At 38.8% G+C, this 16,685-nt stretch overlaps 1 protein-coding gene across 12 annotated transcripts in view; it reads left to right on the top strand.

Annotated features, from left to right (window-relative positions):
• ANKRD55 (ankyrin repeat domain 55) overlaps positions 1–16,685 on the top strand; it is a 47,889-nt gene that overhangs the window by 26,625 nt on the left and 4,579 nt on the right. For 5 of the 12 annotated variants that reach the window (XM_038124879.1, XM_038124884.1, XM_038124886.1 and 2 more), the window contains 5 exons: positions 5,380–5,564; positions 5,655–5,744; positions 7,204–7,371; positions 9,226–9,890; positions 15,395–15,496. In XM_038124879.1, the coding sequence (XP_037980807.1) occupies positions 5,380–5,564; positions 5,655–5,744; positions 7,204–7,371; positions 9,226–9,890; positions 15,395–15,496 (1,210 nt within the window). Of the gene's footprint in view, positions 1–1,442; positions 2,866–5,379; positions 5,565–5,654; positions 5,745–7,203; positions 7,372–9,225; positions 9,891–12,363; positions 15,497–16,685 lie in introns of those variants that run through there. The other 7 variants (XR_005255384.1, XR_005255385.1, XM_038124887.1 and 4 more) reach the window with 7 other exon arrangements.

Below are 16,685 nucleotides of genomic sequence, written 5' to 3'. Positions count from 1 at the left end.
GCACTAAATAGTTATTTAGTTGTTGTTTTGCACTGGGTGATTGGAAATGTGCACAGAGTAGTCTTTATATTGCACTGAATGGCTTATGTTATATCATGTGGTTTGTTCTCCCTTTCTCCCACCACATGGTCTGTTCCTCACCCACCCCTCTGCCCAATACCCCCTGGTGGATTATTCCCTGGTCAATCCCTCCTCTCGCACCTCCTCACTGGTATCCCATTGGCTGTTGGCCTCTTCTGCTGTCCCCATTCCCGGGGTATAAAAGTCCCCTGCCATCAGGCACAGTGCTCCTTTCCATGTGGGTTTCCCTTGTGGTGGTTCTCAAGACAATAAACGGAGGACATTTGTCCCCACATGGAGAAGAGCGTTTCTCATGTTTTACTTTTGTCCATGTAAGACCGTGTGGGCTGGGGTACATAGCTAGCGGGAGTGGACCCTCAACAGCCCGAGAGACACGGATTTACAGATGTAGGAAAGCTTTAAACTGCATTAATACAAAGAGACAGGAAATACAGGAGAGTGAATATGATCTAACCATATAATGTCCAGAGGCATTTACTTGGAAGAAAAGTATTTTGTCTGGATTTCATGAGACCAGTTAAGTGATCCATAGCTTGCTCCTCTACCTGTCCCACCTCTGCATTACTGGTAGAACGCTTAGCAGACTCCTTTCATACAGCTTCTCTTTGACACCCCATTATCTAGTTTACTAGAATATTCTGAAGAGGAGAAAAATACCCATCTATACAGGGCAGTATAAACAAAAAACAAGCATCTCAATGTTTATGACTGAAGACCTGGCAGAATAAAATGCAATGTTATGGTAAAATTTAACAAGAAACTTTCTAAGTAAAATTATTGTTCTGCTTATCAGTTAGACATAGAAAGGGCTGAAGTATAAGAACCATGGTTGTAGTAACAATGAGGATAAATTGAGTAGACATAGCTGAAAGAAGTGACAAAACTAGAAAAGTGTCCCAGAGGTTCAGGATTCTCCTTATGGTACTTGATTAGGTAGATACTTCCTAAATCATTATTTTCTTATTTGGAAAGCACTGAGAGACACAAGTCTCAGAAGTCTGACTTTCATTAACCAACTTACAGAAACCAGAGTTGTAATCAAGTGTCAGAGCTGAATATCTGTTAGTGATTTGGCTGTTTGCCACTGTCTGGAGATGATACAAATCTCAGACAAAAATTTGCATAAAGCACAGAGTTTTTCTTACAGGGGCTCATGGATCCAAGCTTTAGGACATTTCTTCTTCATAAATATCCTAGTTTGGGACAAGTAAAGTCACCCTAGAACAATAAAGTAAAATAAACAAAAATGTTTAATTGAGATAAGGGATCTAAGGAGGAAAATTTCACTGAGGAGAATCAATAATGGGTGGAAGCAGATAAAAGTATGAGATAGGATAAAAGTCCTGGGGGAGGGGCAGGGGAGGGGTGGGGAGAAGTCCTGCAAAACTATTTAGAAACACTTAGCAAAAATGACTGATAATCTCTGAGAACATTTTAATCTCTGCTGTAAAGAATTTGAATACAAAAAGGGAAGATGAAATTTAGTGATGCGTACAGTAAGGTTACAAAAACACATAATTTTCCTATGGTAAATTTACCGGAGAACATCCTGGTCTAACAATAGTACTGTGGTAAATTTACCACAGGAACACTATATTTTTGGTGGCCACAGCTCACAAAGCTATCAATCTCAGAATAAGGACACTGTAAGCATTTTAGGAGAATTTTGAGTACAATTCCAAAGAGCCAAGAAGAATTTAAAGATTAGAAGACATTCCTAAGAAGAGAGAACTGGAAAGCCACTGAGCAGTCACCCAGAAATCTCGTACAGCAGAAGGTTCAAATATTAGGAAATATGCTTTGATTACTTAGCAAATGGAAGTAACAATTTGATTGAATTGTTGAAATGAGGCAGAATTTTCATAGCCATCTTCAAAGCAATTACTGCTTCCTCAGATAAGAAGCTTCTATACCTAATAAAGTGTAGTATGTTTGAATGTTAATTAATCAGTTTAATCCCATGTAATAAAACACAAAAATTCTAAAAAAGTGACAAGATAAAGTTCATCTCATGGCACAGAAGCCTTGCTAAACATGTGGCAAATACAGTGGTCATTAAAAGTCTAAGTCTTTGTTCCTTTCTCATTTAAGCAGTACATGCAAGTTTAATCACATTGAATAACATCAATAGCACAATTTTTATAAGCACAACTTACTATAATAGACGCAGAATTCTGTCCCATGGTGTCCCACAGGAGAAGAAGAAGAAGTGATTCCATCAAAATCAACCAGAGACTTGTATCACACATCATATAGTCTCTATCAGTCACATTCAAGACAGTTCAAATAATCTTTGGAGGTAAGTATCTCATAGACTGTCCAACCAGGGATGTATCATAAGAATGTTTTTATTTGTTCCATAATGAGGTGTCAAAATACAGAACACACACATAACCCACCGTGAAAATCAAATTACAGGGACGTCAAGTACTTCATGGGTGAGGATGAAATTCAAAATTATTTTGAGAAATTGTAGGAATTAACTGAAGTTAATAAAATAACACTGTGTACAGAATTATGAAAAATTAAAGGTTTTTGTGCAAAATTAAGAGTAATAGACTAGCAGATTACAAAAGTGAGAAGCAGTTTAAGTTATGGTGTTGATATAATCAAATAATCATCATTCTGGGACATATTAACAGAAGTATGGTACTTGTGGGCTACAGGAAGTTACTTTCAATGTCAGGAGAGAAGCCTCTGCTGGATAATTGTGTTGTTTGGAGTGCCATGGTTGAAAAAACTGTAGACATACTGGAAACAGGCCAAAAGCAAGCACCAAGTATGGTAAGTGCATTGGAAAACATGACCTGCACAGGGAGGTTGAAATTATTTGTTTAGTCTAGAAAGCAGAAGATTGGTGGGAGACAGAACAATCTGTAAAAGTAGAAAATGCCAGTCAGAACAGTGGGAAATTTCTTATGTGAATGCTAAGAATTGTGCAAGAACATGGAGGGACTGAAACTGCAGCTGCAGGGTGTGAAATCTGGACTTAGCAAGACTGTGTAAAACTGTAGGAATAGTAGAGTCACTAGAACATGAATACAGGAGCAGTAAGGTACTAATGTAAACTACTTTTTGTATCAAAACTAATTTAGAGAAGGATGATAACAGATATTTATTGTGGTAGTACTAGAAGTATGTAATAGACTTCTAGATTTAGTTAGCCCTGAATGCGACTAGAGATTTCACTGATGCTAATGATGAAAATATGTAACTGGGAATTATACCAGTATGCAAGGTGTTGATATCTGGCATAAGGACGGACAATAAAAAAACAGTTATTCATAGAACCTCAGTATTCATCAAGATGAGGCTCAACACTCCTCTTTTCATTAGCTATTCAGACAACTATAACTTAATTTGAACATGGTTAATCAGGATGTTCCAAAATACTGGCCACAGAAAATAAGCTTGGATTACATGATCAAGATGAGACTCTAAATTAAGCAAAGTACATATAAAACAAAATTCCTGATTTCAGGTTATGTTTTGATAACTTAAAGGAATTCCCAGCTAGACTGAGTAGTTGTGAGATCAGAATGTTCCAGGGACCTGGGATGTATCCCGTCAATGGTGCAAAATATGGCAGGAAGCTGAATCCCAAGAGCAGAGACGAAAAGTGTGTGGTAGAGTCTTGAGATAATGGATGTCTACCCACCTTTAAGAGATATATTTAGAATAAATAGCTGTCTTACAATATAAGATACAAAAGTGCAGAGAAGCAAAAGAATTTGTCTCTTAAAATCCAGAAAACAGGAGTATGATTAAATGTTGAATAGAGGCTGGAAGGAAATTACTTTCAGGGATAGGACTTGATATTACTCTTGTTTAATATTTTCATAATAACTTGACAGGAGCTTTCTGATAAAATCTGACAATAATAAAAAACTGAAAGATGGTACCAGGAAGGAAGGGGGATATCATAAAGGGATATGGATCGCATTTAAATCTTGAGCAATACAAATGGGACAAAATCGAATAGGGTAAAATGTGTAAATCAGGCACTTTGGTGCTAGTAACAGAAGGTCTTCCCCAAAAGTAGAAACTCTATGCTTGGAAAAATTCTAAGGAAGTACTGAAGTGTAAAGGGTCATTCCAAAATGACTAGGAGCTTCTAATGGGACACAGCTGTGAATGAGGCAAATGCTGTTCTATGACATATCAAAAGAGGTATTTCTAACACAAATAAGGAAGAGCAGTGTCACTGTATAAGATCTGGCAAAAACATCATTGTATGACTAGTACAATTTTAATCATCCCTCTTCAAGGAAAAACAACTAAAACACAATAGGAAATGGGTTACTAGGTTAATGAGAGAAACAGAAAGCATCTTTAAAAAAAAAAAAAAAAACCTTAAAAGACCATGATTGGTTAGAGCAGCAAGAGAACAATTCAAAAGAGATGTGATGGTTGCCTATAAATACATCTGAAGAACAAGTACCAGTAAGAGAAAAGGAGTATTTAATAGAAATAATAGTGCTGGAACAGAAACAAAAGGATATAATCAGCCCTGAGTGTGAATAGAATTTAGAGATACAAATCATAACAACAAAGAAGTTCTTGAACTATGTTCCTTTGAGAGTAATGGGGGCAAAAGGAACCTAATTGCCTTTAATGGACAAAGTTTATGAGATGAATGATGTAACATAGCTTCAAGTGATTGCAGGGATTGAATTTGATGACACAGAAAGACCTTTGCAACCTTGTGTTTCTGCTGTTATAAAAAAGTAATGAATTCTTTTGTTCTGTTTCCACTAAGGTAGGATATAAAATGTTCAATTTCATTTACAGGTTAGACAACAATGTCGACTTTCTATTAAGACACCAGACACAGGAGCAAACTAGCTAAGAAAGTTTTCAAGAAGCACTTGAACAAATATTTGATGTGGCTTTTCTAAGTGTACTGAGACAGACTCACAGATATGGGTTGGTTTTCTGAGGTTCTTTTCAGCCCTAAATTTCTGTTGGAAAATATAAGCTTGTGTTTCTAGACTCTGGCTTAGCAAAACAGCAAAAACCACAAGTAATTTCTATTAAGTAATTTACACTTTACAACTTCTGGAGACATTTGCAGTGGTTCATTATTTATTATTTTTCCAGCGTTCGGAGTGTTTTATAAAATTCATAAAATAAGCACAATTCCCAGCTGGAGATTGGAAGATTTTGGCTTTCATATCTGGAGATTCTGGTATAAACACAGAAGAATACTATTACTATAGTTAGCATTCTCTAGCAGAGAAGATGCAGCCTAGTGTGAGCTCCATTGTAAACACTTTCCTTCTCTTAACTTCCTTCCAGAGTGGCAACAGGATTCTGTGTTCCATCATTCTGGACCACTGGCAGGGACCATCAATAATAAATTATGATGATGAGAATGGCAAAACATGCATGCACATTGCTGCTGCTGCAGGCTACAGTGATATCATCAGTGAGCTGGCTAAGGTCCCAAAGTGTAACCTGCAGGCCCTTGATGTGGATGACAGGTAACCATGGAAACTGTGAAGTTGCTGCTCCCTTTCTAATAACCTGAGACCAGCTCTGCCTACTATGTAATCATGTTTCCTGTTTCACAGGCCATGGCCTAGTAATGCCCTGCACTCCACAGAGAACTCTGCTTGCTCAGAAACACTCCAAACCAGTCCAGCTCACATGTATTGTACTTGGTATGATAACTGAAAGAATGATATTTAGCTTTCTGTTTGTGCTAGAAAAAGAGACTTTTTTTTTCCGTAAGGACTTTGCCACAACTCACCTAAGTTTCTTTCAATCAAAAGTGAACATTCTTTTTAAAACAATTCAACAGGGTCCTGCAACTTGAAGCCAAGATCCTGCTTTTATTTGTATTTAAGAAATGACAGTGTTTTCTTGTTGTATTTAAAATCAAAATACCATACTCCTGTAGGACCAGAGGACCCTCACCTTCCATTCTGAAAAGACCTGTGATTTCTTCTGTGATTAAATCTGTATTTCATAAGTACAGAATAGTCATCTTTCCTCTTTTTCACCCCACACCTACCTTCCTTGGAACTTTGCTCATAAATTTATTTAATGCAAAGAGAACCAGCTGGCTGTTCACATTGATTATTCTGCTCAGTGAAGCCAAAATTTTCTTGGCTTAGGCCTTTAGGCACTTAAAATAATATCATTCTTCATGGAAAAGTGCAATAAAATAGAACAGAAATAAAATGAACTGGGTTCTGGAGCAGTTTCTAAACGTCATTAAAATGTAGTTGAGCAGGCTGTGTTTCTATGGAAAGAAGAACAAAGGGAGGAGATTACCTACACTTGAAAGTTCCTTAAGACATGGCCACCTATTCCACGTGCTCAGATATTTTCACAAAATATATTATACTTGGAGAGGGAAAAGGTAAGCTTTTCGCTACAAACACATCTATAAGATTTTCACTCTATTGTGTTTCTGATTGCACCCAATCTGAAATCACTGGGACTGAAAAGGAATAGAAAGGAAAATGTGAATTTTCTTTGTTTTTATTCTTAAACACTTTTTTTGTGGTGTTGTCTGTTCTTTCATATTTTTCACAAGAGCAATTTGGAAACTGCACAAAAGTTTCTAAATACAAGATGCAAATTTTATGCCAAGAACACAATCAGTTTGATTCTCCTGCACAGATTCAAAACAATTATATGTGCTCTGGTCTGTGCCTATGGTAGAAACTGGGAAAGTCTGGTAGATGTGTTCAGTCCTTGTCATTCATCTGGGAGAGGCTCCTCTTACTACCTTCATGGACAGTCCTCTGCCAACCATGGCTAATTGTGGTTGGTGTAAAGATGAGAAGAGTTTGCCCCTATGCAGTGGACACTGTGAAGGTTTTTTTCAAATTCTACTCTGAAAACTTCAGTCACTTTTCCTACTCTACAATTCTAGCTGTGGAAGAGATGCTATTATATAATGTATAGGTATTCTGCAGCCCCATATCTACTTTATCTGCAGCTAAATAAATGCAGCTACAACAGTGTGGAATAAGTTGGCTGGAGAATTTCTTAAAATGTATATTATTAATCTGGACAAGTAGCGTATCCTGTGCACACGTCACTATGTCATTAATAGCCTTGATTGTAAATCTCTTAATCTATTTTAATGATACTCCTCCTTTCCTGTAGGACTCCTTTGCACTGGGCTGCAGCAGCGGGGAAAGCTGACTGTGTGCAGACACTGCTAGAACTGGGGATAGACAGCAGCCCTCGAGACATCAATGAAAACACTCCTCTGACATATGCAATATACTGTGGGCACACGGCGTGCATCAAGCTGCTGACTCAGGAGAGCAGGTAACAGTAAAGTTCACGTCTCCCTCACATGTTGCCACTGACTAGAAAACAAATGTCTTGGTTTTTGAATGCTCCTGAAGGGTTTGGGCCCTCAGTGGTGTTTCCTTGATCCATAGGCAATACTCGTTTCATTTTCCACCAATGTTGAAACATTACAATCAGTTCTCTTTACACAGACTCTTCACTGAGGTTGAATGCTTCTCTACCAAGCAGCAGAGGGCTATGAAGATGTGTATAGCTCTTGCTCAGTCAGCTTCATGTAGAAAATTTGTATAAGAGAATAATTTCAACCTTCAGATATATGTAACTTCCACTTCTTTGAAATATCTGTGCACTATCTATGTGCTCATATAATCAGGCAGACAGATAGACTGAACACAAAAGCAGTTTTGACAGAAAATAAAATAAATCTCAAGTTTTCATCATCAGAGTAAGGGTTTGGTAGTATTATCCTAGCCTTCTTTAGTTCTCTACCTTGATGTGTTTTTTTATTCTGAGTTCTTGTCTGTTAAAAAGGGAAAAAAAAAGACTTACTGATTGCAATCTTCCTTTCTTTGTATTCTTCCTTTTTCAGCAGCTGTTATCTAATTAGTTTCCATTCTTCTACTTCAAGTATGCACTTACATTTATCTCCCCATTTCTTAGTGCTTTCCAGTCCTTTTCAGTCAGAAGTTAGTATTATGTGAGACACAGGTAATATTACCTCTCCCCTTTCTCCTGCACTCTGTCTATTAGAGAAGGTCAGAGATTAACCAAAATTTCATCTCAAAACCACCACAGCAATACTGATACCATTTGCGTTTTTGCCTTTTTCTCTTTTATATGTTCTCGGTATTCTTTGCACATATATTTGTAGCTCTGTCGCCCATTGTACTCGTGGCTAGTTTTCCCAGTAATTTTCCATGGCCTTTCCCTAGGCAGAAAGACAAAATAAATTCCAGAGCTCCAAGTCCCAGAGAGGACAAGACCCCATGCTGTCTTGGTTCTTCCTGGCTACCAAGGTTGAGAACAACTCTGCGAGATACATTCTCATGGACAGAGTACAGCTAGTACCAAGGGAGGGGCTCCAGACAAGGGGGTTGACCTGGGGGGGAATTCCATCACCACCTGTCTTCCTAATTGATGCTTTTTATCAATTATGCTAATTTCCTAAAACCTATAAACATGTACTCACCCTTATGGAGGTGGGCTTTTGTGGACATCTTTCCATAACTGCTCCTGAAGGCCTTCAGTAAGGATCCACTTTTATATTACCTCCCAAAGTAAAATTATCTTTGAGTTTCATTTCTAGTTTGGAAAAGGCAACAACACCAGTGTAGGTAATTATCTTGACCAATCTGAAACTCTGCTGGACCTCTTTAGCACAGGAAAGGCAAGGGAAAGGACTAGAAGGGAAAGGGCAAGTGGGAAAGAGGAAAAAGGAAAGGGGAAAGAGACAGTAGGAATGGTGAACTAGTGCCTTTTTTACAGTGTTTGCAATGACCAGAAACACCTTTTTCCAAGTATGACATAATACAAATACCTGACTTAAAAGATCACAGCATGTTCTTCTCATTATCATTAGATCTTCACATCTGGTAGATACTGAAGCCGCAAAAATGTGTTTGTTTTTTCCCAGATAGCTGTGCTAAGTTACAATCATTAAGATGATTGTAAGGCAATTCACCTATCAGAAAGAGTGAATTAACACAGTAGCATTTTCAGTCTGTTAATTACAAATTTGGAATGCTAATTTTCTTGAGCCACCCGTGCAAATGTATTTGGACAGAATATTGCTTCTTTAAGGGAGCTACACAGTTGGTATTTTCTCATTGTTTGGTAATATTGACATCACATTTTGTTTTGTATTTCCAGTAGATATGAGTCAGTTCATCAGTTTCACTCCCAGAACAACAGACTTATAAAGAAAGAAGGACGATTCAGTATGCTGAACCAGATCTTCTCTTGCAAAAAGAAGAAAGATGATCAGAAAACCAGTCAGAAGGAGAGAAGAAGGGATCAATATCCTGGAGAAGAAACTTCAGAAGTAGATGATATCATCACCCGTTTTGATTGCATTATGAATAAAAATTGCAGAGACATTCCAGATGAGTGGAAGACCACCCCTGACTTTAAAAGAAAGACCACAGATACTAAGTACCTCATAGCAGAAAAGAAGAAATCAGTATGTCAGGGACTCCCACCCATCACCACCCAGAGCTTCCCACCAATCACTGCAGGCAACTCCTTCTTAACTGCTTCCCAGAGCAAAATGTCAAGCTTCTCCTCCAGCTCCAGTACCCACCATTTTCCATACAAATCTCAAAAGAGTAGGAGTGAGCACAATTTGCTGGACAACACACACAGGTGCCAGGCTTTGCTGAATGATCCCTGGAACACAGATTCTAACCAAAGGTTCTCTTACAAAGTCTGTACTAGAACTTCTTCAGACAAACTGATGAATGGCTTAGACTCTGATAGATCTCACCATGTGCTTTTGTGCCCTCCCTTCCTTCCCTCACTTCCCAGTTCTCCATCAGGTAATTTTTTTCCTTCTCTATATTCTAAATCCTATGGTATCTACTGATGTGGCAAACTGAGTCAGAAAAAAAGTAGGGACAAATAACATTTCTATTTTTAATTTTGTTTTCAGTTTCTCCTTTATGTGACCATCACAGATAGCGTGTGGGTAGGACATGAGTTGAAAGCTGACAAGAAATAGGAGATTTAAGTAGGTCTGATGAGCAAGCAAAAATGTAGGTATCTAGGAAGTATATAAGGCACCTCAGCAATAAGTGCATCCAGGTGATATGTATGTGCGTTGTGAATTGCACATTAACACCCACTACCACACCTGCTGCGTAATCCTGGATATAGATATGCTGGGGAGCAGTCTTGCCCTCAAACCTGTAACTGTGCTGAGAGCTGCTTCAGGATCCAGCCAGGTCCAGTGCCATGCTGGATAGCTTTATGCCATGCCACTTTACCCACATAGTTATCTTCTGACTCCAGGCTGCAGTGGCACCCCTTCCCACCCTGAATACCGCCCTGGCTGCCAGCTCTTTGGCCTGATGTGCTGTTCTTATGGTTTCTCCAAAGCTTGCTAAATTTACAGATGGGGCAAATGCTTTTATGCTGAGGTCTGGAAATTGTAATACAACAGTAATGAAGCAAAGCATTAGAATTCTAAGGTGAACTTGATACCAGAGTTTGGCTGGATTTGGGATCTAGTATTTTGTTTGACTCTGGTCCATGTTTAAATGAAACTTCCTGATTGGCCTGCATTCTGGAGTTTACTTTAACATATCACTGTCTCCAAATTCATCTCCTTTGGGATTAGTCCGATGCCAAAACTAAACACATCTAGCATACCTTCCAACCACTGAATATCTAACTGAAAATGAAGCAAGCAAAAGCAAACCCCAAACTTTCCAGTATACCATTAAAAGGAGTAAAAATTTTACAATAACTTGTAGCCATTACCCTTCTGTGGAGAGGGGAGTGAACAGAAACCCTAAGAAGAGCCCCCAGTTAGCTGCATGATAGTGCAAACTGTCCTGAAATCTAAGTGAAGTGAACTACAAAAAAGCAAACCTTTGCACACATGTCTGACAACTAGAGCAGAGACAGCAAATTTCAGAATGACAGGTTATTATACATACATTGTGCAAATAAAGGCTGGAAATAGCTTTTTGGTGTAAAAAGGAACTACTTTAAAAGTGCCACTTCCTGAAAGCGAGGCCACATTCCTGAAAGCTTAATAGAACTGCTCCAAGGGTGTCACTACTTTTTTACCTATGCACTCTTTAGCTGCTCAGTCAGCCATACGAGTCCCAGACTCCACATGCCCAGCAATGATTACTTCTGCACGACTCCTTCTACACTAAATTCTGCAAGGTTCAGCTCACATGTGGAACACAAGAATACCTGCAGGGCTGCTTTACAACCTCACTGTAATAGGGTACAGTGAGGCTAAGATATTTAAGATCATTGAACTTGACAGCAGTAGCAGGAATGAGTTCAAGCTGGATAAACCAAACTGCAGGACAGCTATTTCTGGGAAAATTTCTGGTTGGAATTTGCTAGACTATTAATACATTTGATATGGAAGTAACTACCATCTTATTTAAAATGTGATTATAGATTTTCCTTAATATTGTAGTATACTACAGTGCTAAGAAAATGGCTAAATCCTTGTCTGCTCTGGACAGAAGGATAGGTGGTTTACCTAGAAAAAATGTTTCTGTGGAAATTCTATGACAAAAATCTAGTTGTTATAATGGGAGCCATCTTTGCATGCCCAAAGGGAAGGAAGTAATCTTATTTCTGACAGTTTGTTATCTCTCTCAGAAAATAAAAAGCCTGAATGTCTTCTTTATGTCCAGTTTTCTTTGTACTAACTCCATTTTAACATTTAACACCATTTTCCAAGAATGAAACTATGCCTGTAGCTGGCAAAACGGATCTTCCTCTGAAACATGTGAATTAAAATCCTCTGGGAAGGAAGAGTGTCTGACAGGAATGCATTGCACAACACAGATATTGTCCCTTCGTGATAAAAAGATCTGCTTATCCCTCTTCATGCCAATGTGTGTGGTTTAAATCTGTCTGCCCCTGTAATTAAAACCACCTGAATTTCTGTGAATTAGAACTGCATTTACTGTATGAGCTTCAGGGCTTCCAGGTCTCCAGTGTGCTGTGCCTGCAGGACTTACAAGGATCAGAAGCAAAGTCTGGTTCCAGCCCAGCCAGCAAGGCTGTGCAGGCAGCCCTCTCTCTGAGGAAAAATATCTTTTGTTGGTTTTTGTTGGCTTTTTGTTGGTTTTTGGGGGGGTGGTTGTTTGTTTGGTTGGTTGGCTTCGATTTGTTTGGGGTTTTTTTGTTTGGGTGGTTTTTGGTTTTGTTTTGGGTTGTTTGGTTTTTTTGTTGGTTTGTTTTTTGGGTTTTTTTTGTGGAGTTTTTTGTTATTTGTTTGGTTGGGTTTTTTTAATTGATTTTTCTTTCTTTCTGCAGGAGACTTAGCTGAGGGGGGAAAAACAACATCCAGGTTTTGAAGACACTGAAATGTTAATACTTCATTTCTCCATTCATGACTGTGGGGGACTACATGTAATTTCCTATCACTGAATATCTAGGGCAGGATTATGGGTACCAATAATCTAAGAAAACTCAATTTTAAAATTATTTTCTCTGTTGACAGAGAGTGTTGATTGTCTTGCATGACCATGTCTATTGTCAAAGTCAAAGCTAGTTTTTGTGCTCACGTGCTACAAAAAAGGCAGCTAGCACATATATGTGTCACAGCCTTTGGAGGTTTTTTGTTCTATTATCTGTGCTCCTGGGAGTGAAAGATGAGTCAATTTACCAGCTGGGCGTTAACACTCACACAAAGGGGAGAGGTTGCTGTGTGTAGCAATGAGAGTTACCTTACTACTGTGCCATTGGTATCTCTCAGAATTACTGCCCTTCACTGAGAAGAGCAAATCCAGTCTATACTAAAAACTGTCATAATTCCATGAGAGTTTGCCACCCACAGTACTGAGCTAGCATCAAAAATCTGAAGCATTTGCTTATGAGCTTTGCAATCATCTCTTTCTGCAAAATGCACTGCCATCTACATTCTACAGGGAAAAGTAGTGGAGTAGAGAATTCCAAGTGATATGGGTAACAGGAAGCCTGTCTCAAGTATAGGACTGCTCTGAGGTGCCTATCATCCACTCATCTTTTGGGTTACTGAATTTCCAGATGTAAGATGATACTTTATTACAGGCTTTATTACAGTACCTTCTGTTTGCTTGAATAGGTGATGTGGAAAATGGGCTATTGTTAAGTTTATGATGGTATAAGCAGTATGGTATAGTTCAACAGGAAGCATTTTTTGGCTAGGAAAGCAGAGCAAAACTGATCAGGGTGGCTGTCACTTTCTCAAATTTAAGAACCCATTTACTCTGAGACATTCATCATAACATTAACAACTTTTTCACAAAATACACTACTATGTGGTTCACCTTCCTAAATGCAAGGAAAAATGGGGAAAAAATACAACCTCTGAAAGGACCCAAATGCAGACCCTGCATTTTATAAGAACGAAATTGCTTTCTTTCCATTTTTTCAGTAATAACTGCACTCATAAATGTGCTCTTGGAGACAGCAAAGATGATGTCTCAGAGAGAAAAAAACTATTTTTCCAGATGTTATGTTAAACAGATAGAAAGGAAAAGTAGAAGAAAACTTCTACTTGATGCCAAAACTTTTAACTAGGATTCTTTTCCAAGCATTCATCATCCTTGCAAACATGGTTATGTTTTGTACCATTGTTTTGCTGACAGATATCCCATTTATGAAATGAACATATCTCTTGATAGCAACAACAACCTCCCATCATCAAAGCTATAATGGTACTTACACAATAAGCCATTAGTTCTCAGCATAAGCATCACAGAAACCAGTATAACTTGAGTTGCTCTAATGAGAGCAACAAACAATTCTCTGCTACATATCAATTCCAATATATCATTGGAATTGATATATTTAGTCCTTTGTGCAAAGTGGATGCGAGGTCTATAGAATAAATTTACCAACTAGACACTAGAGAAGTTAATGAGTAAAACACAGAAAAACCAAACTGAAGTCTGTTTCTGTTAAGCAGAGATTCTTCATGCAAGATTCTTCATGCTTTAGCATGAAGAGAGATTCCTCATACAGATTCTTCATGCTTTAGCTCAAACACATCAGCTTAACCACAAGATCCAGCAGACTGACCCGATGTTTATCAGCTGTTGTGGCTTTCAGACCAGAGCCTTGCTCCATGTTGAGCTGAAGGCTGCACCGTAACATGGTGGTTTGCCTGACCAACGCCACAGTAACTCCTTTCACACAAAACCTGTTTAGTCATCGACATAGTTACAGCAGCCATGACAGCTACTTCAGTGCACCTGTAGAAAACTTCTAGAAAACTATTTTTCTACATCTTTATCTAGCACAGCCCAACAACACATAGGTATTTTCAAGTACCAGCTGCAAAGCCACAAAGGCAATTAATATCATTCCATTTCTTCCTCCTGCTTAGGATGTCCTGCTACATCCACCCCGTGTCTCCTCCTGTCTCTGTGTGCTGACAGAGCATATGCCTGCTCTTCAATGAGCTATGTTGCAAAGCCGTGCTGGATGAGCAGCTGCTTGCTAAAACATCTCATTACATGGCTCATCACAGATTTGGTGATAACAAGAAAAATAATTAGAGGGACTCAAGCATCACAGAATAAGATCAGCTCAGGAAAAAGATCGGGTAAAAATGTTGACTTAGTGCTTGAGTTTCTACTTTTTCAGTATTAGACGTGTCCTTTATGTGATGAAATGCATTACATCATCTAACATACTGTCTTTTTTAATAGTATTAGACCTAAGTTAACTTTAATTTTAACCAGTGACATGCCAGAATGAACCAATTAACCTTTCCTTTTCCAGTATATACTCTTCTTGGTGAGAATTATACTGCCATAAACATAGTTTAATAAGGATCAGTATAGCCTTCCATCGGTTGTGATATGCTTTCATCTCCAACAAAACCCTTCAAAGCTCAACTTTACTGCTAATAGCTTTCAATGTCCTTTTCCAACCAGCAATTGAAGTCTATTTTTGTTTTAATACTTACAAAGGCTGAGACCCTATCAGGACATTTTGTAGACTAAACCTTCAATTTTGAAATCAAAACATCTATTTGAATAATTTTACAGATTTCGAGTCCAAAGATTCTTACAGAGACCTAGCTAATAAACGGTGCCCATTTTAAGACCTAAAGCTATATTATACGAGAGGAAGCTATAAGGGTATATGTGAAGGTTGTACTAAATCAATCTGTCCTTTTTATGAGTGTAAAGTGAACTAAGCAACAGCTTCTTTTTTTTCAGTCAGTGGTTTCTTGTTATTACATATTTCTGAGAAATACTAATTAAGTTTTCTTTTCTTTTCTGGAAGCCAGAAATGCACAGTGCACCACACTAGTTACAATTATTTCCATTATAATTTTCTTTTTCTTTCACAGGTAGAAGTTTTCAACAGATGTCCATAGACCAACACAAAATGAAAAATGGTATTCCTGTACAGAACAGCCTAGCTCCAATACCCAACCACAGTGCTCACAAAAGTAAGTACAGACAAGTGTCAGTTACTGTATCACATTGCGTGCCTCCATCACTAGTGTCTGAGGGCTTGAGAGGGGTTTCATGTTTTTCACTGCATCCTAGAATGGCTGAGGTAGGAAGACACCTTTGGAGACTGTGTGTCCACCCTCATGTCCACAGAGAAGTCACCTACAGCACATTGCCTAGAATCACACCAGTTTTGTTTTAAATATCTCGGAGAACGGAGATTGAGATTACACGCTTTCACTGGGCCATCTCTTCCAGTGTTTGACTACCCTCAGAGGAAAAAGTTTCTTAGTACTTATTTGTGGCCATTGATTCTTTTCCCTCGGTAGGACTCCACTGAGAAGAGTCTGTCTCCTTCTCCATTACTCTGCACAATCAAACATTTATACATATTGACAAGATCCTTTGAGGTGCCTTCTCTTCTTGAGGCCGAATAGTCCCAGCACTGTCAGTCTCCCCTTTAAGGCTGACACTCCAACCCTTTAGTCATCTCCATTGTCCTCCATTGGATTTTTTTCAGTATGTCCCCCTCCCTCTGTATACTGGGAGCCTCAGAACTGGACTCAGAACTCCAGATGTGTCTCACCCAATCTGAGTAGAGGGAAAGAATCACCTATCACAATCTGCTGGGAGTGCTCTTCCTGGTGCAGCCCTGGACGCTGTTGGCTGTATTTCAGCATGGGCAGGTTGCTGGCTCACGTTCAGCTTGGGGAAGCAGTGATCCTAAAGAGCAAGAGAGCTTCACCCCACTCCCAGAGTCCCAACAGAGTGTCAAGACCGTGATTGTTCCAGGCTGGATCAAGCCAGCAACTGGAGTTTTCTTCATACACAGATATCAGCCCTACTCCCAGCAGTGTCCTAACCTCACATTCTTGTGCTCCACAAAGCACAAGTCTCCATTGGATGAGAATTTACAGTTTACTGACTGTCATCCTGTGGATCAGCCAGGTCCAAAAGCATCAGACCTAAATTTAAGATTCCCTGCTGCTTATAATCTAAATGTCAGAAGCAATCCTGCAGTGATGACAATATTGCTATAAATGAGGTAGAGGCAGCCTTACAGGGTTGGGTTGGATAGGGATATACAAAATCCTGCACTGCTGCTGTTTTCTACATGAGACAGGAAGAAGAAAAGGTGTTTGAATTACTGAGGTGGTGTTCTCTGTCTGCTCAGAAGGAAGAAAA

Source organism: Motacilla alba, chromosome Z (assembly GCF_015832195.1).
Source record: "Motacilla alba alba isolate MOTALB_02 chromosome Z, Motacilla_alba_V1.0_pri, whole genome shotgun sequence".
Classification (NCBI taxonomy): domain Eukaryota; kingdom Metazoa; phylum Chordata; class Aves; order Passeriformes; family Motacillidae; genus Motacilla; species Motacilla alba.
This window is presented reverse-complemented; position numbering and strand designations above follow the sequence as displayed.